The 21752-nt window shown below is 40.0% G+C and overlaps 1 protein-coding gene across 1 annotated transcript in view; it reads left to right on the forward strand.

The window, feature by feature from the left end:
- prkci (protein kinase C, iota) overlaps positions 1-21752 on the forward strand; it is a 119675-nt gene that overhangs the window by 79118 nt on the left and 18805 nt on the right. Inside the window, exons 11-17 of the mRNA XM_041213183.1 lie at positions 1405-1502; positions 3180-3266; positions 7886-8021; positions 10160-10247; positions 13887-14012; positions 18861-18940; positions 21117-21206. Of these exons, the coding sequence (XP_041069117.1) occupies positions 1405-1502; positions 3180-3266; positions 7886-8021; positions 10160-10247; positions 13887-14012; positions 18861-18940; positions 21117-21206 (705 nt within the window). The remainder of the gene's footprint in view (positions 1-1404; positions 1503-3179; positions 3267-7885; positions 8022-10159; positions 10248-13886; positions 14013-18860; positions 18941-21116; positions 21207-21752) is intronic.

The raw sequence follows: 21752 nt of genomic DNA on the forward strand, positions 1-21752 counted from the left end.
CATTGTGAAACCTTCTGTAGTGATGGTCAAAGTTGAACATAGTTAAATAAATATTGGGCAGAATCTTACAAAGAATTGTAATCACCATCAGATTGCCACTCAGCCCCTATTTTTGCACTAAGATGGAGCTCCATATTTCTGGTCCAGACTTCAGAAACCATGCCTCTTTCTGGGAGTACCTTTTCTCGGAGTCCTCCATTGTAGTGCACAATCAAGGGGAAGGCATGCCATGCCCATCCCAGCCCTTTTTTTACGCACCAGCTGCCACTTTTTGGTAAGTCCACATTCACCAACACACTGAAAAGCTTTGAGACATTTAAATAGATTTTCAGTGTGTTAGTGAATGAGCGTGAGTGAGACAAGTGGGTAGGATAACAGGGTGGGTATGATGGTGAGGCCAGGGGGTGGTTGGGGGCAGTCAGCAGGTTGGGGGGTCGAGGGGAAATGGGTCAGTTGTATAGTTACCCAGGAGTTAGATCTGTTTTTTTTACAGTCCAACATTTCCTGGGTAACTATCCAGGTAAGTGAGCCAGAATCATCCAAAGTTCCAGCTCTAACTCAGAGTGGGAGGCTTTTTTGGAGGATCCTGTGGAGCAGGGAAAATGCCCAATAGAAGTTGAAACTTGCCAGGCAGTTCCCACGGAGTCCTTGCATTGGAACTTCCAAGGGACCACACAGTGCATCTTTCAGCTTACGTCCAGGGTACGAGCATCCGGAGACCAGGAGATTTTATGGGTTTCAAAGAAAACTTGGAATATGTTTAAGTTTTGAAAAAAACGTTTTGAATTTTTTTTGCCTGTACAAGTCAAGTGCATGGGCATGACCCTGTGACACTAATCACATGTCGACTGTAATGTTTATGCTGGAGGTGGATAATGATCTCTGATCCGAACATGGAAAACGTTAGCCATAGAAATGTGGTCTCCACCTTTTCAATACTCCTTTTATTTCTGTTCCCTTCATTCATTGTGTTCTTTGTTATTCTGTTTTATGAACTTGCACTTCGGTTTTAGCTAATATTTACCCATTCTTGTAATTCTCTTGCATAAATGTTAAAGTAAATGGAAATATTTATTTCAGTAATGGCTTTACCATGCTCAGCTTGTTATTGCAAGCCCCAGTTTTCTAAATTTGAATGTGATTTTATCGTGTTTTCTTTTGTTTTATTTTGATGGTGTATTTTTGTACTTGGTGTGTTATTTGTGATTTGATATCTGCGTATTAATGCTTCAACACATTGTATTACCGTGCTAAAATTAAAATTGTATTAACTTTAGATCCAGTTCCCTTCAATACTGCAGTATCTATGCTTTTGAAGGGGGGCGGTTGTAAAAACCTGGTTAGAAATGAAATATGAATTTTGTCTGATCTGAAGTTTATGTAATCTTTCTATCATTTTAACAGGATATTGATTGGGTGCAGACAGAAAAGCATGTGTTTGAGCAGGCATCAAATCATCCCTTCCTCGTAGGACTGCATTCCTGCTTCCAGACTGAGAGCAGGTGGGATAAGTTTCCAAAAGCTCTGTCCTGGCTATGTTGCACTGTGACTGTGTAATGAGACCACAATGAATCTTTGTATGTGTGTCTTGCTTAGGAAAGACAATAGATGACTGATTTTTGTACTTTGAGCTGGTGACATACATATTGAGTTTTAGGGACTCGCAAAGCAATAAGCTTTTTTCATAGAATTTTTTTATTTTTGTAGCTAATAATTGCATAAATAAATTTACACTGCTGACTTCAGCAACATTTTCTGATAACTTATTTCACAACTTGATCACCTTTTGAGTGAAGGGTTCTGTTTGATTCTTTTATAATCCAAATTTCCTAAAGAAAAAAATAACCTGTAGCCATCTGTATTTCAAGATTTCACTGTTGTGAACTGAGTATGCTAATATTAGAAACTTGATAAATTTTACTTAAATAGGGTATGTCGTCTATGATAGCTTTGTCACCACTATTGTAACAAACTGTTCTCGGAATATATAATCCAGTATGTTTGAAGCCCTCGCTTTGAGAGAGGCTGGTGCTCAGAGTTGTTGCCTCCAAGAAGTATTGATCAGTGCAGATTCTAACCACATCTGGGATGCCTTTTAAAGGGGCATGCTCCAAGATGCTGCACTGCACAAAGAAGGTGCATTAAACGATGTAGCACGTGTCGTCGTATTTTTAAAGAAGAGAAAGCTGCCTGTCTGAAAGCTGGAACTTTTCTACTGAAGTGGATACCATTTCCAGATTTTCTTGAAAATGTAGTTCTCCTGCTTCTGGGAGGCGTGTTGCAGGCAAAGGAAGACCCCTGGGTTGATGCCTGTTGGCAGCTCCTGAATTAGCAAGGGAGGATACAACAACTCGCCCAAGTTTCCTTGGGAGAGAAAATCAAAATAAAGTTGAGCAAAAGTTTCCAGATTGTTACCTGCTGTAAAATGTACTTGTGGGAATGTCTAGTGAGGACAACATTGTATTTGGCTGTGATGCATTCCACAATCTCTCAGATGCTTGTCGTCTAAATGCACGTGCAAAATGGACATTTGCAGAGATGCTGAGTGCTTGCCAGCACCTGTGGAATCATTTCTCAACATGGTTCACTGATTCAGCAGAGGAGAAACTCGAGATGGGAGGGCGGCATTGATCAAGAAAATGTAAATACCTTATTTTAAAAATAGTGTTACTGCTTCATTTCCTTGTGCACGTCCTTCCTTATACTTCATTTGCTATGCAGACAAGAGTGTATGCAAATGAATTGCTAGGTGGCTAGGTAATAATCCCCAAGCCCAATGTTTCTTCCTTTCTGCATTTAATTATTTATATTAGTTTGATTTGTCAAACAAGAAGCCTTGATAGTGGTGAGTGATTTTTTTTTAAAGGATCTTCGTGTTAAGTTTCATTGCTGTCTTTTGTGTTGTGGTATACTAATTTGGAGTAAAAGATGGCAGGAATGACTTCACACAGCTTCCAAGCCTTTGGGTAAATAATTTTGAGTTGACTTCAAAATTCTTTACAACCCACTTTAGCTTTCCAGTAGCTCTAAACCATTAATTACATTATAAAGGTACGCTCCTTCTACTGGTTTGAAGAAGCAACTCCTTTAAAAAAAAAACGTAATTGAAGATTTTGTCCATCCAGTGATTTTTAAAAATTGCAGCTGTTTAATGGTTGATTTAAATTATTTTGTTGCAGGCTATTTTTCGTCATAGAATATGTGAATGGTGGAGATTTGATGTTTCACATGCAGAGACAAAGGAAGCTTCCAGAAGAGCATGCCAGGTTAGAGGAATTGGGCTGTGATTTCTATTTGTTTTAGAAGTAAAATGAAAACATTTTAAATTAATGACGCCGAAGAGAATTGTATCACATCACTATGTACGATAAACCAGTTAAATCAGAAATCCCAGTACTGACTGTTTCTGTTGCAGCATTGCTCCTTTACCTTCACCTGGGATCCCTATTTCTCATGTTGTCTCTCCAACCCCTGCCCCGAGCCCCATCACCTTATCTCACCCCTGCAACTCCACGTGAGGCAGAATGGAGAGTTTTTAACTGGCCTCCATGGTGGCAGAGAAACCACTCCATCCCCAGGACAGAACCATGCATAAATTCAATTCCAGAGATGGAACAGTTTTTCTGCTGCAATGGATGCTGGGCAAAGAGATATCCATTCCACCATTTCTTTCTTCTGTTTCGGCCTTGAACTTAACTGCGTGTCCTGTGTTTTAAGTTGTAAATTGATTTTGGTGCATTGTGAATTTTGTCCGCATTTCATCATTTGTAGTGTCCATAGTGTCACGAGTAGTTTATAAGTATTACAGGCTAATTAATTTGGGGCTGACAGTAAGTGTTCGTGTTTTGCAGGTGTGTATATTTTGGTGGCATGCGTTTGTACGGATTTCACTGTATTCCATTCTTAAGCTAACTGAGCTCACAATATTTAAAACCTCTTGTTCCCATGAGTTTTTAGCTAAGAAATCTAGCAGACTGGCAAAGCCCCATGCTGCAGGACTCCACCAAAGCTGAAAAGCCTTGGACTGGAGGTCAAGTAAGTTAAGAAGTGGTTAGTATGTTGGGTAATTAGGAAAGCTAATAGAATGTTATCATTTATTGTGAGGTGAATTGATTACAAAAGTAGGGAGATTATGCTTCAGTTGTACAGGGCATTGGTGAGACCACATCTAGAGTATTGTGTACAGTACTGGTTTCCTTATTGAAAGAAAAATGTAAGTGCATTATAAGCAGTTCAGACAAGGTTTACTAGACTAGTATCAGGAGTGGGTAGGTTGTCTTATGATGAAAGGCTGGACAGATTAGGCTTGTATCCACTGGAATTTAGAAGAGTAAGAGGCGACTTAATTGAAACCTTTAAAATTCTGAGGAGTCTTGACAGGGTGGATGTGGAAAGAACGTTTCCTCTTGTGGGAGAATCTAAAACTAGCAGTTGCTGTTTAAAAGTAAGGGGTCACTCATTTAAGACAGATGAGAATTTTTTGCTCTGAGTCTTTGGGACTCTCTTCCTCAAAAGATGATGGAATCAGAGTCTTTTGAATATTTTTAAGGCAAAGCTAGATAGATTCTTGATTAACAAGGGGACGAGAGGTTATCAGGGGTAGGCAGGAATGTGGGGTTGAGGTTACATTCAGATTAGCCATGCTCTTATTGAATGGCGGAGCAGGCTCGAAAGGCCGAGTGGCCTACTCCTGCTTGTAATTCGTATGTCCATATGCAGTTACGTGATGCAAGTGTAGGTTGTAAAAAGTCAGAGATTGTTGGAGGAAGTGAAGACCACAAGGTTGGGAGCTCCACAGTTTTGAAGTTTGGGAGAGAATGAGTTGAATGTAGTATTGGTTTTGCCACACTGAAGGAAGAGGGATGACTGTATAGTCACCAATCAGTGTTGTTATGCCCATTGGAAAAAAACACTTGAGATAGAAAAATGAAATTGATTTATTTTTCTAGCTAGATATAGACATAGAAAACAGAGGAGCAGGAGGAGGCCATTTGGCCCTTCGAGCCTGCTCCGCCATTCATCATGATCATGGCTGATCATCCAACTCAATAGCCTGCTCCCGCTTTCTCCCCATATCCTTTGATCCCTTTTGCCCCAAGAGCTATATCTATCTCCTTCTTGAAAACATACAATGTTTTGGCCTCAGTTGCTTTCTGTGGTAGCGAATTCCACAGGCTCACTGCTGTCTGAGTGAAGAAATTTCTCCTCATCTCAGACCTAAATGGTTTACCCTGTATCCTCAGACTGTGACCCCTGGTTCTGGACTCCCCCACCATCAGGAACATCCTTCCTGCATCTACCCTGTCTAGTCCTGTTAGAATTCTATAGGTTTCTATGAGATTCCCCCTCAGTCATCTGAACTCCAGCGAATATAATCCTAACCAACTCGATCTCTCCTCATATGTCAGCCCTGCCATCCCAGGAATCAGTCTGGTAAACCTTCGCTGCACTCCCTATATAGCAAGAACATCCTTCCTCATAAGGAAATTAAAACTGCAGACAATATTCCAGGTTTGGTCTCACCAAGACCCTGTATAATTGCAGCAAGATATCCCTGCTCCTGCCCTCGAATCCTCTCACTACGAAGGTCAACGTACCATTTGCCGCCTTTACCGCCTGCTGCACCTGCATGCTTACCTTCAGTGACTGGTGTACAAGGATACCCAGATCAAGTTACACATTCTCCTCTATCAATTTGTAGCCATTCAGATACTCTGCCTCCCTGTTTTTGCTACTAAAGTGGTTAACCTCACATTTATCCACATTATGCTGCATCTGCCACGTATTTGCCCACTCATTCAGCTTGTCCAAATCACACCGAAGCATCTCTGCATCCTTCTCACAGCTCACCCTCCCACCCAGCTTTGTGTCATCTGCAAATTTGGAGATATTACATTTAGTTCCCTCATCTAAATCATTAATATATATTGTGAATAGCTAGGGTCCCAGCACTGAACCCTGTGGTATCCCACTGTTCACTGCCTGCCATTCGGAAAAAGATCCATTTATTCCTACTCTTTGTTTCCTGTCTGCCAACCAGTTTTCTATCCATCTCAATACATTACCCCTAATCCCATGTGCTTTAATTTTACATGCTAATCTCTTACGTGGGACTTTGTCAAAAGCCTTCTGAAAGTCCAAATAAACCACATCTACTGGCTCCCCCTCATCAACTTTATTAGTTACATCCTCGAAAAATTTCAGTGGATTTGTCAAGCATGATTTCCCTTTCGTAAATCCATTCTGACTCAGTCCGATTCTGCCACTGTTTTCCAAGTGCTCAGCTATTAAATCTTTTATAATGGACTCTAGAATTTTTCCCACTACTGACGTCAGGCTGACTGGTCTATAACTCCCTGTTTTCTCTCTATCTCCCTTTTTAAATAATGGAGTTACATTAGCTACCCTCCAATCTGTAGGAACTGTTCTAGAGTCTATAGAATCTTGGAAAATGACCACCAATGCATCCACTGTTTCTAGGGCCACGTAAGTACTCTGGGATGTAGATTATCAGGCCCTGGGGATATATCGGCCTTCAATCCCATCAAATTCCCCAATACCATTTCCCTACTGAAACTGATTTCTTTCAGTTCCTCCGTGTCACTAAACCCTGAGTTCCCCAACATTTCTGGCATGTCATTTGTGTCCTCCTTTGTGAGGACAGAACCAAAGTATGTCAGCCATTTCTTTGTTCCCCATTATAAGTTCCCCTGTTTCTGACTGTAAGGGACCTACTTTTGTCTTTGTCAATCTTTTTCTCTTCATATACCTATAGAAACTTTTACAACCAGTTTTTATGCTCCCCGCAAGCTTACTCTCGTACTCTATTTTCCCCTTTTTAATCAATCCCTTGGCCCTCCTTTGCTGAACTCTAAATGGCTCCCTATCCTCAGGTCTGTTTTTTTTTTTAGCCAATTTGTATATCTCTTTCTTGGATCTAATACCATCTCTAATGTCCCTTGTAAGCCATGGTTTGGCCACCTTTCCTGTTTTACTTTTGTGCCGGACAGGAATAAACAATTGTTGCAGTTCATCCATTGCCTATCCACTGTCATCCCTTTAAGTAACGTTTCCCAATCCATCATAGCCAACTCGCACCTCATACCATTGTAGTTTCCTTTATTAAGATTCAGGACCCTAGTCTGAGAATCAACTATGTCACTCTCCATCTTAATGAAGAATTCTATCATATTATGGTCGCTCATCCCCAAGGGGCCTCGCACAACTAGATTACCAATTATTCCTTTCTCGTTCAGTCTAGGATGGCCTGTTCTCTAGTTGGTTCCCCAATGTATTGGTCCAGAAAAACATCCCATATACACTCCAGGAATTCCTCCTCTACAGCATTGTTACTAATTTGATTTGCCAATCTATGTACAAATTAAAATCACCCATAATTACAGATGTTCCTTTATTGCACACATCTCTAATTTCCTGTTTAATGCCATTCCCAACATCACCACTACAGTTTGGGGGTCTATATACAACCTCCACTAATGTTTTTTGCCCCTTAGTGTTTCTCAGCTCTACCCATATAGATTCCACATCGTCAGAGCTAATATCTTTCCTCACTATTGTGTTAATTTCCTCTTTAACCAGCAATGCAATCCACCGCCTTTTCCTTTTTGTCTGTCCTTCCTAAATACTGAATACCCCTGGATGTTCAGTTCCCATCCCTGGCCACCCTGCAGCCATGTCTCTGTAACCTCGACTAATATTATACCTGTTTACATCTATTTGCGTGGTTAATTTATCCACTTTATTGCGAATACTCCTCGCGTTAAGGCACAAAACCTTAAGGCTTGTCTTTTTAACATTATTTGTTTTCATTTTGCCAATTTTTTTTTGTTTGCAAGAGACTTGAACACTTTTTCATTTGTGACAGATTTTATTCTTCAGAGATCAGTCTGGCTTTAAACTACCTTCATGAACATGGGATCATTTACAGAGATTTGAAACTGGACAATGTTTTGCTGGACTCTGAAGGACATATTAAACTAACAGACTATGGAATGTGTAAGGTAAGATCATTTTGAAGCAAAAGCTGAGCAAATGCTAGCTCAGATGGTCCAGTGCTTGAGTGTTGTACATGCAGAGAGTTCAGTTTTTGAATTAATGTGAGGCTACTAGACCTTTTTGGTCATATTTTCCTGTTCTTTGCCATGTCAGTTGATCGTGGACTGTTCGGCAGTGGCATAATCAAGCTTGAAAAAATCAGGAAGGAGGAGGGCCTTGTTTTCTTTTTCTTTGTTCTTGGAATGTGAGCATCTCTGAGAAGGCCAGCATTTGCTGTCCATCTATAATTGCCCTTGAGAAGGTGGGGATGACCACTTTCTTGGCCCACTGAAGCCTATGTGATAGGTATACCTACAGGGCTGTTAGGGAAGATGTTCAAGATGTTGACCCAGTGACAGTGAAGGGACAATACATTTCCAAGTCAGGATTGTATGTGACTTGGAGAGGAATTTGCAGGGGTGTATGTTCCCATGTGTCTGCTGCCCTCGTCCTTCTCGGTTGCAAAAGATGCTGTCGAAGGAGCCTTGAGAAGTTGCTGCTGTGCATCTTGTGGTTGATGCATACTGCCACCCCTGTGGGGTGGGGGGGTGTGAATATTTGCCACGGTGGATCAAACAGGCTATTTGTCCTGGATGGTGTCGAGCTTCTTGAGTGTTGTTGGAACTGTACTCATCCAGACAAAATGTCATAAACACTTCAGTCACGGAAAATGATCTTCGAGGGCTAAGAATGTTTTTGAAGAATTTGTGGCTTTTCAAAGGCACTTACCCTTAAAGGGTGAATACAAGGACTCTTGTTCCGGTGTACTGGGAAAAGACAGCATTTTACAAGAAAAGTAATTGATCATTTTTTTCAGGAATCTGGCAGGTCCCTTGACCCCGGTGGACTGCTTACAAAAGGGTCACGGTGATTTATAGCTTTGAAACAAAAAACATGCCTTGAAAACTCTGTTTTTAAAAGCTAGTGAAGGTTTTTGCTGGGCAGAAGGAGATTGACTGCTCATGTAAAGAAGACCACAGTCTCTTAAAGGAAAACCCAGTCCAGAGCAGAAAGTGAGTGGAAGCTGCTCTGAAGTCGCTCTAAGCTCTGCAATCAACTGCCTGCAAGATCTCCTCATTGTTCGCTTGAAAAATAATGCAAGAGCCATCGATTATTTGCCAGACCAGTGTTGAGAGACCAACTGTATAACCTGGACGTCATTTCAAGGACGCCACCATTTATCCGTTTCCCTTTAACTATTGACTTTTAACATTTTGGCAGAATTCCTCTATTTTTATTATTTATATTGTGTGTGTGTGTGTGTATATGACTTGATTAGTCTGGTTTTTGTAATACATGAATAATTTTATTGTTTATTGATCAAACCTGATCATTGAGTGGTCATTCTGAAACTAATTGGTAAAGTTCATAATTGACCATATAGCTAGCTGGAAAAATCATTTAAATATGTGTTGTGACCGGTGGAGTAGTGGAACTAAAGACAGACAGTGCACTCCTCCATTCTCTGTCGTAAGAAAGTGGAGCGTGTTCCATCACATTCCTGACTTGTGCCTGGTAGATGGACAGGCTTTGGGAAGTCAGGAGGTGAGTTACTCGTCACAGAATTCCCAGCCTCTGAATTGCTCTTGTAACCACAATATAACTGATCCAGTTATGCTTCTGATCAATGATAACTCCAGAATGTTGTTGGTTGGGGATTTAGCGATGGTAATGCCATTGAATGTCACAGGAAGATGATTGGCTTCTGCCTTGTTGGAGATGGCTATTGACCAGTACTTGTGTCTGGTTGGTCTTGCAACATTACTCTGTTCCTCTCCATCCCTAGAATTGTGTAGTAGAGTCAGTAGTGACTCAAGTGTGGTCTTGAGACTCACATTTTAGATGAAAAAGGAAGCGAAGAGAAGGTGGCTCAGAACCTGAAGGATAGAAAACCTTATCAAATGAATTGCATTTTTCTGGACTGGGAACGTTTCCAGTGGCATTTAAAAAAAATTGAAGAAAACCATTAATGAAATCTGTACGGTATTTTTGCATTCTTATCAAAGAATGTGACAGGAAATTGGGGAAAAACAGTACATTGCTTAAATTTACCAATGTATTCTATTGAATTATGATTAAAATTGATCCTTCGCTTTACTTCTAGGAAGGTCTGAGGCCTGGCGATACAACCAGCACATTCTGTGGTACTCCCAATTACATTGCTCCAGAAATCCTGCGAGGGGAAGATTATGGTAATGTTGTTTGAGTACTACTTTATTCTAAAATACATTTCAGCAATTAAAAATCCACTTTCCTTGTTAATAATCAACTTGTGGATGGAGAGATAGGGTGCTAAATTGGAGCTTTGTGTCTGTAAGTTGTTACACAGTTGTCAGTCTCTTCTATGGAGAGCTGCAGAGCATAGCAGTAAGTCTTGTTCGATTTTCATGTGTCTTCAGTTGGACCACCCTTAGAGCTGCACTGTGAACAAATCATCTCCCCACCTCATCAGATGGGGAAGGTGTATGGCATTGGAAGGTTATTAAGGGAAGGAGAGAATTTATTTTTATACCTTAAAAAAACAATGGGCCAAGAAAATGGTTATAATGGTCAAGGTGGCAACTATAGGATTAAACTTATTTTGTATAACACCTATTGTGACTTCAGTCTTGGTTAGAATTTTTTTGACTTCATAAACCTTTGTCTACTCAAATAGGGCCTCCCAGACCTTTCATGACATCTTGCAGCATCAAAGCTAATGTTACTTAGACAATGCTAAGCTTATTTTTCTTTAAAGTAAACCTCTGTGCTTGACTATAGCCACCTAAGGTGTTACCCACATCTTTTAGTTTTTTTGTTATTTACCCACTGTTGCATTATTCAATACAGCAGAACTTTGGTGTTTTGCTGGCTGTAACACATTGCAGTAAACTGGCAATTTGATTTCAGCATGACATAATCTGGAGAGTAATGTGTCAAACCGCCAGTGAAGTATTGCATAGAATTCCAACACGGAAACGGTCTTTTGACCCAAGCAATCCATAATGGTGCTTTTCTGCCATTCAACTGTAGCCCTAATCCCATAAGCCTTCCTTAATTCTGTAATTCCCTTCCTACAGCCACCTAACAAATCTATTTTTAACTCCTGACATGGTATACAAAGCTGACCAGTAGTTCAGACACCAATGCCTGAATAGCAGCCTTTTTTGCAAAGTATTTAATCAGGAAAAAACAGTGAGTGAATCATGTTCTGAAGTGCACTCCCTGAAAGGGTGGCTGAAGCAGATCCAATAGTAACTTTTGAAAGGAAATTGGATATACATTTGAAAAGGAAAACATTTGCAGGACTGTTTCAGGGAAAAAGCAGGGGGCAGGACCAATTTAATAGCTCCTTCAAAAAGTCGGCAGAGGCACAATGGGGCTGAATGGTCACCTTCTGTGCTTTATGATTCTATACTGGTATTGTCGAGTATGTAATTAGCACAATATTCAAATGTACAGATAATTAGGTACATGGAATCAACCCATGTCAATGTAGTTCATACTTCGAATTTTTGAAAAGCCATTTGGTGAATGTGTGATTAAGAACATAATTGAAGGTTCTTCATGTAAATACAATGTATATGATCAAACACTGTTGAGGATTATACCTCCAGTGCTACTGGAGTTATGAAAATGCTACCTGAATAATTTTAGTTGAATTTCCTGGAGTTGAGATAAATATTGCATTTGTGGGCTTGTGTTTTCTGTTAAATATTTTCCTTGTGATTGGTTACATCCCTTGGGAACATAACCCATTTAATGTCCCCAACAGTGAGCAGGTACTGACTTGATGGGCTCTTTCTTGATGCATATTTATTAGTTCATTGGGTTTTTTTAATCCCATAAGCTTATTTTCTTTAAGATTTTTTCACCAACTTTGCTTGTGGCAGCCTTGTAGCAAATGATTTGTTCAATCCTAAATGTGATGCGCCAGGTGTGACATTCACACAAACCAGTCAAGGAAATGGAAAATGATATCATTAATTCCACAATTTATAAAAGAATGATTATTAAATCATTTGATAAAATCAACATCCTATTCTGCTTGGATTTAATTTTTTTTTAAACTTTTATTTCGGAGAAGGTTGAGGTGGGAAGAGCGTAAGGAATTGGAGAAGCAGTAAGCCATTTAGCCCTTTGAGCCCACTTCATTCAATGACATCGTGGTTGATCTTCTATTTTACAATTTTCCTGCACTATCCCCATTTCCCCTGATGTTTTTAATATGAAGAAGTCTATAGATCCCAGTCTTGAACATACTCAACAACTGAACCTCCACAGCCCTCTGGGTCAGAGAATTCCAAAGTTTCACCATCATCTGAGTGAAGAAATTCCTCCTCATCTTAGCCTTAAATGGCCTGCCCTGACTGTCCCCTGGTTTTAGACCGCCAGCCAAAGGAAACATCCTTCCTGCATCTACCCTGTTGACCCTTGTAAGAATTTTGTACGTTTGAATGAGATCGCTCTCGTTCTTCTAAACTCCAGTGAAAAAGGCCCAGCCTATTTCATCTTTCCTCATAGGACAATCCCTCCATCCCAGGAACTAATTTAGTGAACCTTTGTTGCACTCTCTCAATGGCAAGTATATCTTTCCTTAGACAAGGTGATCAAAACTGCGAACAATGCTCCAGGCGTGGTCTCGCCAAGGCTCTATATAATTGCAGTAAAACATATTTACTCCTATGCTCAAATCCTCTTGTAATAAAGATCAAGATACCATTTGCCTTCTTGATTGCTTGCTGTACCTTCATGTTAGCTTTCAATGACTCGTGAGCAAGGGCACCCAAGTGCCTTTGAAGTTCAATGCTTCCCAGCCTCTCGCCATTTAAGAAATACTCTGTATTTCTGTTTTTCCTACCAAAGTGGGTAACACCCTTCTCAAGGGAAACTAGGGATGGGCAATAAATGCTGGCCCAGCCAGTGAAGCCCACGTCCTGTGAATGAATAAAAAATAACAATCACTTCGCTCCACATTGTATTCCACCTGCCAGATTTTTGATCACTCGCTTAGCCTCTCCTAACCCCCTTGTAGCATCTTTGCATCTTCCTCACAACTCTCACTTCGACCTGGTTTTGTATCATCTGCAAACTTGGAAATATTACATTTAATCCCACATCCAAATCATTTATATAGCACTGATCCTTGCTGTAACCCACTAATCAGATCCTGCCAACGTGAAAATGACCCATTTATTCCTGCTCTGTTTTCTGCCTGTTAATCAGTTCTCGGCCAGTATATTACCCCCCAGCGCCATATGTTCTAATTTTATTTAATAATCTCTTGTGTGGGACATTATCAAAGGCTTTCTGGAGACCTAAATACACCACAACCACTGGTTTCCTCCTTACCTATTCTGCTAGTTACATCTTTAAAAAACTCCAAAAGGTTTGTTAAACATGATTTCCCTTTCATAAATCCATGTTGTCTCTGCCCAATCCTACCATTATTTTCTAAGTGTCCTGTTATCACATCCCTTATTACTAACTCTAGTCTATTGCAGAAGAGATATCTTGTAGTTCTGACACTTTTAGTGAAAACATCCACAGTTACACTGATATCCCAGTGACAACACTGACAGGAATTTAATCCAGGGCACCACAGGATGGTAGATTCCTGCTTAAGTGCTGCTTAAGTGAGTCATTCTGCATCTGCATCTGAACAGTGAGTTAGAGGATGGCAGTGGAAGAGAACTGGAAGCATGTTGCTTGCCAGTCCACTCTGATGAACAGAATAGTGCAGAGGCCTGAAAAAAAAGACTGCAGGGGCAAAATGACCTTTTTAATTGTAATATGGTTTTGACTCTTTATTTTTATGTTTAGTTTTAAATGGTCATGTGTTTTATTTGCAGGTTTCAGTGTGGATTGGTGGGCTCTGGGAGTGCTGATGTTTGAGATGATGGCAGGGCGATCGCCTTTTGATATAGTGGGGAGCTCAGATAATCCAGATCAGAACACAGAGGATTACCTCTTCCAAGGTGAAATGTTGCAGTTTTTCTTTTGTTTATAATTTTTCCTCTCAACTCTTTCATGCCCTGAGGCTGGTGAGTAAGGTGTCAGTTAGGATGATGGCACACTCCATCTGGGCTCTCACATGAGAAATGGCCATTTGGGCTAATCAGTAGCGATCCTTATCAATGACTGCATTTATAGGTTAGAATTGAGAACGTTGTCAAGACCATGAAAATTGCAGGTGCAAGCAATGAAGGTGAATCTTTGGTCCAGTAGAGGGTGCTGTATATAAACTGTGGATTAAGGCACATTGATTTGGCATGTGTGTAAGTAGCTTTAAACTGTGCTTTACTGTGCCTCATCAGAATGTGTTTAATGTTGCCACTGGGGGCAAAGATGAGGAATTCCCCTGCATTCAAATAAATGAGAAGGGGGGAAAAACCTTCAATATTCAGAAACAAGAACAAGTCATCTTGGGACCTGTGGCTGTAAACCATTTAAATATCTGACATATGGCTTGTGTTTCTCGTGATATGCAACAACCAGATTCATTAAGAATTTTAGGTGCAAGAAACACAAGTTTGATTTGAGTTTTTAATTAAAAGTTAAAAATCAACGTTTGGTTAAACATTTCATAGCAAACGTTACCAGGAACAAAGGAAGATGGGAGGTTGGAGCACTGCAAAAGTTGTGTGCAGTGCTTCAGAAAAGTTTTTCAATGGAGGGAAATGAAGAGACAAACTGACAGTAGCAAAACTCATTTCCTGTATGTCCTGAAGAAGGTATAGGTTGGACGAAAAGCAGGGTGGAAGCTTCTCAAAGCATTTGGAGGTAACAAATTGTCGGTCTCAGCTTAGTGGTAGCAATCTCACCCCTGAGTCAGATGGTTGTGGTTTCAAGTCCCATTTCAGAGCCTTCACACAATCCCAATTGGGTGAGGGCAAATGATCGACTGCGCTATTCGAAGAAGAGCAGGAGAATTGTCCCCCCCCCCCCCGTAACATACCTAATATTTAGCTCTCAACCAATATCACTAAAGCAGATGATTATCTCATTGCTTTTTGTGGGATATTATGCATAGATTTGCCATGTTTCCTATATAACAACAGTGACTATACTTCAAAACTACATTGGCACTTGCTGAAGCTGTGAAAGGTGCAAGTTCTTTCTTCTCGTGAAGAATCAAAAAGTTGAATTATCTATGGTATCGGTTCTGTGTTCCATCTTTGCATTGATTTCTTTTTTATTTTTTTTTATTTTGGTGGGTTGTGCTGACAGCTAAATCTGTTCCTGCTCTCGTCCAACATCCGTGTTCACACACGTTTTCCAGCATGAGTGAGAAGAAAGTGACCAGGAGCAGGATCCCTGGCTGTTTTTTTTTTTCTGATCTCCAGCCTGGAAATTTCCCTGCAGTTTGCCCAGATTTTGCTGACACTTCTTAGGTTCTATCAGCAATTTGGTTAAGTATCACCTGTGTACCTTTAAACACAATTCGGATTTGTGACTGCTCTCGATTGCCTTTGTGATTTTGACTTTGATTTTGATTTGGTCTCATGGGTTCACTCCCTTTTACTTGTCAAGCATAAAAATTCTTGAAATAACTCTTTAATGATTCATTTTTCCCCATTGTCACGGCCTTGTTTCAAACACTGTCAGTATTTGTGTAACTGATCTCATTTACAGTTCCTCGGGCAGAAAAGGAAAGACTTAAGAGTGCACCAGTGTTTCCTTAGCAACATAATGCCAATCAGTACTCCAGCTGCTGCTCTGTGGAGGCACTGACCAGAAAAACTGAGTGGGGCTGTTTCTTTTGAAACTAAGATTGTGCAAAATGGTGACAGATTGTCTTTCACTTTAAACATACACTTGGCAAGAATGAAAGGAAGTGAAGTTGGGTTTATGTGTCAAACAAGGCTGATGTGGTATTAAAAATCCTGCAGATTGTAATGTAGCAAATTCCAAAGTTTCACCACCATCTGAGTGAAGAAATTCCTCCTCACCTTAATCTTAAATGGCCTGCCCTTTATTCTGAGACCACCATTTAAGAAAGGAAAGAGAAAACGGGGAACCACAGACCTGTTAGCCTGACATCAGTTGTAGGGGAAATACTGGAATCTATTCTAAAGGATGTGATAACTGGGCACTTAGTAGGATTGGGCAGAGTCAACATGGATTTATGAAAGAAAAATCATGTTTGACAAACCTATCGAAGGTTTTTTGAGGATGTAACCAGCAGAATAGGTAAGGGGAAACCAGCGGATATGGTGTACAGTATTTAGATTTTCAGAAGGCTTCCGGTAAGGTCCCACACCAGAGGTTAGTAAACAAAATTAGAGCACATGGGATTAGGGTTAATATGCTGATATAGATTGAGAATTGGCTAACGGACAGAAAAGCAGAGAGTAGGAATAAATGGGCTATTCTCAGGTTGGTAGGCTGTGACTAGTGGGGCTGCTGCAAGGATCAGTGTTTGGGCTATTCACGATCTATATCAATGATTAGGATGTGGGGACCAAATGTAATATTTCCAAGTTTGCCGATGACACATTCCCACCTAGTTTTGTGAATTGGTGAGGAGGATGCAAAGAGACTTCAAGGGATTTAGACAGGCTAAGTGAGTGGGCATAAAGAATATAATATGGAAAAATGTGCAATTGTCCACTCTGGTAGGAAAAACAGAAAAGCAGAGTATCTCTTAAATGGTGAGAAATTGGGAAGGTTCACCAGACTAATTCCTGGAATGGTGGGATTGTGCTATGAGGAGAGATTTAAAAAAAAAAACTCTTCGATGGGATATGAGCATCACTGGCAGGGCTAGAATTTGTTGGCCACCCCTAATTGCTTTGATCTGAGTGGCTTGTTAGGCCATTTGAGAGGGCAGTTGAGAGGCAACCACATTACTTTGGATCTGGAGTCACATGTAGGCCAGACTGGGTAAGGATGACAGATTTCCTTCTCTAAAGGCCATTAGTGAACCAGATGGGTGTTTACAACAATCAATGGTAGCTTCATGGCATGAATAACTGAGACTAGCTTTATATTCCATATTTATTAATTGAATTTAAATTCCACTAACTACAGTGGTGGGATTTGTACCTATGTCTCCAGAACATTAGCCTGGGTTTCTGGATTACTAGTCCAGTGTCATTACCATTCTGCCACCGTCTCCCTTTAAGATTGAGGAGACTGGACCTGTATTCTCGAGTTTAGAAAAATGAGAGGTGATCTCCTTGAAGTAAACAAAATTCTTACAGGGCTTGACAGGGTAGATGCGGGAAGGATGTTTCTTTTGATTGGAGGCTCGCGAGCCAGGGGACAGCATTTCAGAATAAGGGGTAGGCAATTTAGGACTGAGCTGAGGAAGAATTTCTTTACTCAGAGGGTGGTGAATCTTTGGAATTCTCTACCTCAGAGGGCTCAGTCATTGGGTATGTTCGATGGAGATCAGTAGACATCCAGATATTTAAAGACATCGTGGGGATGGTGAGGGAAATTATATTGAGGTAGAAGATCAGTCATGATCTATTTGAATGGCTGAGAAGGCTTGAGGGGCCGAATGGCCACCTGCTCCTATTTCCTTTGTTCCTGAATCAGAGCAAGCTGGAAATACAGCACTGATGATAGGTCATTGATCTTTGCAAGATTAACCCTGTCTGTCCACGGATGCTGCCAGAGCTGCTTAGTGTTTCCAGCATTTACTGATTTTATTTCACATTTCCGGCATCTGCAGTATTTTTTTTTCGCAGTAAGGTTGATATGGCACAGTGTGTTGCCTAGCAGAACTCTTAAAACATGTCCCAATAGTGTTGCTTACTTCTCATGGCCCTTTCATTTGATGTGTTGCTGACCTAATGTTATGTCTTAAGCCCAATCAGTTTGCATCATCTTCCAGCATTTTTTGCGGCACTAAGTCTGCTCTTCTCTTTTCACTACCCAAAATATTTATCTTTTGGATCAATGAGGAACAAAATTCCTCCTTGATTACTTCAACTGCATGTTGACTGTGCTGTATAATTACTATTTGGTAGCTTTCAAGCTGGGAATTTTTTAAAAGAATAAGACTGAGGAAGGTGTACATGTGTACACTGGATAAATGGAGTCTCAGGGAGACCATATCAAGAGTTTCAATATTCCAAAAGGCATAAATCGACTGAAGATAAATTGTTTGATATAATCATAAGCTTTGAAACCAGGGTCATATGCTCAAATTCAGGAAAGATAATGTGTGCAGTTTAGAATTACTTGCTGCACTTAGAACTCATGTATTGGCCCAGAGACACAGTGGAGATGTATTTATCAAAATTCAAGGGTAATCTGGATTTTTGTTTTGAGAAAAGAAAAACAGTATGTGGAATCAAAGAGATAAGAGTGCAGTGTGGTAATTTTAAACTGCCCAAGTGGATTAGAGTGGTTGTCCCTGATTCTGGATATTTTTAATACTTTGAAATTCTAAAATCCTGATCCTTTGTTTAGTCTGAACAGACTCGTACCTGAAACAAGCATTGATTAACCTAACCGTTCTCCTATCAGATTCTTTATAGTCCTGAACCAGAAGTAACCTTCTTCTTTGAAATTAACTGCAATGATACATAAGCTGGAATGCATACAGTCAGGATGACAAATGCATTGAGTAGCAGTGTGATGAAAACAGAAAATGCTAGAAAACTCAGCATATCTGACAGCATATATGGAGAGAAAAACAGTGTTAACGTTTCGAATCTGTATGACCTTTCTTCAGAGCTCTGTTTTCATTTCAGATTTCCAGCATCTGCAGTATTTTGCTTTTATATTGAGTAGCAGTTTGATGTGTTAAATATTGGAATAGTATTGGTGCTGGGCACAGTGGTAATTCAATCTCCTCTTGTGAATTTCAGTCATTTTGGAAAAACAAATCCGCATTCCACGTTCCCTCTCTGTCAAAGCTGCAAGTGTTTTGAAAGGATTTCTGAATAAGGTATGGGCCATACTCATTACCTGTATTTTGTAGTTTTGCATTTCTTAGAAATGCAAAATTATTGCAGGATATCAATATAATCTTTCTCTCTCTTGTTGCAATATGCAATATGTGCATATTGTGAACTTCAACTTTTGCTAAATTTATTTGTCAACTTGCACAAATTTGTAAAACTGAATACATTTCCAACCCATTGAAATTTTGTCCTTCATTGTGAGGGAAATATGGAGTATTAAAGTAAGGAAGTCTTACTACAGCTGTACAATGCATTGGTGCGACTGCACCTAGAGCACTGCATAGTTTTAGTCATCTTACTTAAGGAGGGACACGATTGCACTGGAAGCAATTCAGAGAAGGCTCACTAGACTGATTGCTATGATGAAGGGCTTGTCTTGTGACAAAAGGTTGAGCAGGTTGAGTCTATACTCATTGGAGTTTAGAAGAATGAGAGGTGGCCTTATAACAACATAGAATTCTGAGGGGGCTTGACAGGATAGATGCTAAGAGGATGTATCCCCTTGTGGGGGAATCTAGAAATAAGGGGCACATTTTAAAAATAAGGGATCTCCCATTTAAGATTGAGATGATGAGAAATTTCTTCTCAAGAGGGTTGTTAGTGTTTGCAATTCACTTCCCCAGTGAGCAAGTGATGCTCTGTTATTGAATATATTCAAAGCTGAGTTAGATAGATCTTTGATTGACAAAGGAGCCAAGGATTATGAGGCAGGCAGGAAAGTGGAGGTAAAGCCACAATCCAATTAGCCATGATCTTATTGAATAATGGAGCTGGCTTGAGGGGCCAAATGGCCTACTCCTATTTCTTATGTTTTTACCTTCAGTGTTCTTAGACTACTGGGGCTGATGCTGTCATCTACTCGTCAACAGCCTGTACCATTGTGTGTGATGGAACCTTCAGTCACCTTAGCCCTACTTTGTGGCAGTCCCTTCACAAACACCTCTGCCTTGTGAATTCTTTCCACCTTTCAATGCCTAGCTCTTCAAGTTCTATTGGTTGTCAACTCTTTAACTCTCCTGTTACTGTTTGGTGTCCATTTCTCTTCTGCAAAACCCCTTGAGTTATTTACTATAGCAGACAATATATAAATACACCTAATCACAGGAATCAACTTAGTGAACCTTCAGAACTGCTTCCAGTGCAATTATGTCCCTTCCCAAGTAAGGTGACCAAAACTGTACACAGTACTCAAGGGGCAGGTTATTGTCCCTTTGTTTATTTAAAAAAAAAAGTCATGTTTTGCACTCTGAACCAAAGCTGGCTGGAAATCCATGGTGCACGTACATAGAGATCTGGGAAGATCTAAGGATTATATCGGCTAATGTGGTTCAGAAAGCTTGATTCATGTAAATATATTACTGAAATTATTATTAGGTTGTGCATCCCTGTGTTGCATATTAACATTGATGGAATCCCAGAATTTGAACTTTGCTAAGATTTGTCTGTGATTTAGTTTGTCGTGCTATCTTCGTTCACTGAATTTCAACACTCTAGACCAGGCTGTTAGTGGAGGAATCATAGAACATTCTAAGGGATTAAGAGACACAGAAAACTAACATGCAATCCCTACTCAACAGAAATGCATCTGTAATAGGGAGGCAGGGCTAGTAAGAGCAGGTGTTTGACAACTATCCTTAAAATCCAAAATGCTGAGATTGAATGTTGTAGTGCTAGCCTTTCACCTCTATGTTGGGTTCAAATCCAGCTGGGATTCTAGGTATGAGAGTTTCCTTTGCTATCTTTAAAGGGCCTTTATTAAATGAGCCTGCCAGTCTCAGCCCCAAAGAACACATCACAATTCTAACTCCGTGCTAACACCAAATTGGTAATCTTATTCTGAAGGGACATAGAATGGCAGATTTGGAAAGTGGATAGATATTCTGTTGGCTCAGTATATGGGGTGTTCTTTTAAAGGTAGGTTGTGACACATTGCTTGGGCAGATTAGGAGTAGCTCTGATTGATTGATTGGTTTTACCTGACTTGGGAGTCCTCAACACTAATACTTAATAGCTAGAATGGAAAATGTTCTATTCCCTAGCATTAATATCCCTCATTTTTAGCAAAGTCAAGCTAGAAAAAAAACTAAAATCTATACACTGACTGATGTAAGACTTCCTTTGTTCTTCAGTGTTGTCTTATTAATTATGTTTCTATTTCAGGATCCAACAGAGCGGCTTGGATGTCACCCACAGACAGGATTCGCTGATATTCAGGGTAATCCTTTCTTCCGCAACGTAGACTGGGATTTGGTGAGTTTGGAGGGGAACAGATTCATCTTCAAATGAAAACTGCAGCATAAAATGTATGATAGTGCAATCAAATTAATACTTTTTTTCTTGTGACTCTTACATTTTTGTATTTATTAAAAAATGGTATTTACAGTTTTATATATGGCACGTTGTTACCATGTATCTGCTCATTAGAGGCTAAATTTATAGAGACCGTAATGTGGATAAAATTAATAATCACCTGGAAAGTCAAGAGCCACTGTAAACATGAATGTATAATCATGCTGACAAATTTAACCCAACAATGTAGTGATGGAGGTAGTGCTTCTTATGCATTTTACTTTGCGTTTTAGGCATTTGATTAACATGCCAGATAGAAGGTTCGTTGATAAAAATGAAGGCAAACAGTATTAAAGGGAATGTGACAACAGGGGTAGAAAGTTGGTTAATGGACAATGTTATGATTTCGGCATCTATTGCTTTTCAATAATGCTAGGTTCTCCTTTAAGCAGCCTGGTTGTTTGTTTTTTTTAATGGAGGTTGACCCCAGTTGACCTCTGTCTACTG

Source organism: Carcharodon carcharias, chromosome 2 (genome assembly GCF_017639515.1).
Source record: "Carcharodon carcharias isolate sCarCar2 chromosome 2, sCarCar2.pri, whole genome shotgun sequence".
Taxonomy (NCBI): Eukaryota; Metazoa; Chordata; class Chondrichthyes; order Lamniformes; family Lamnidae; genus Carcharodon; species Carcharodon carcharias.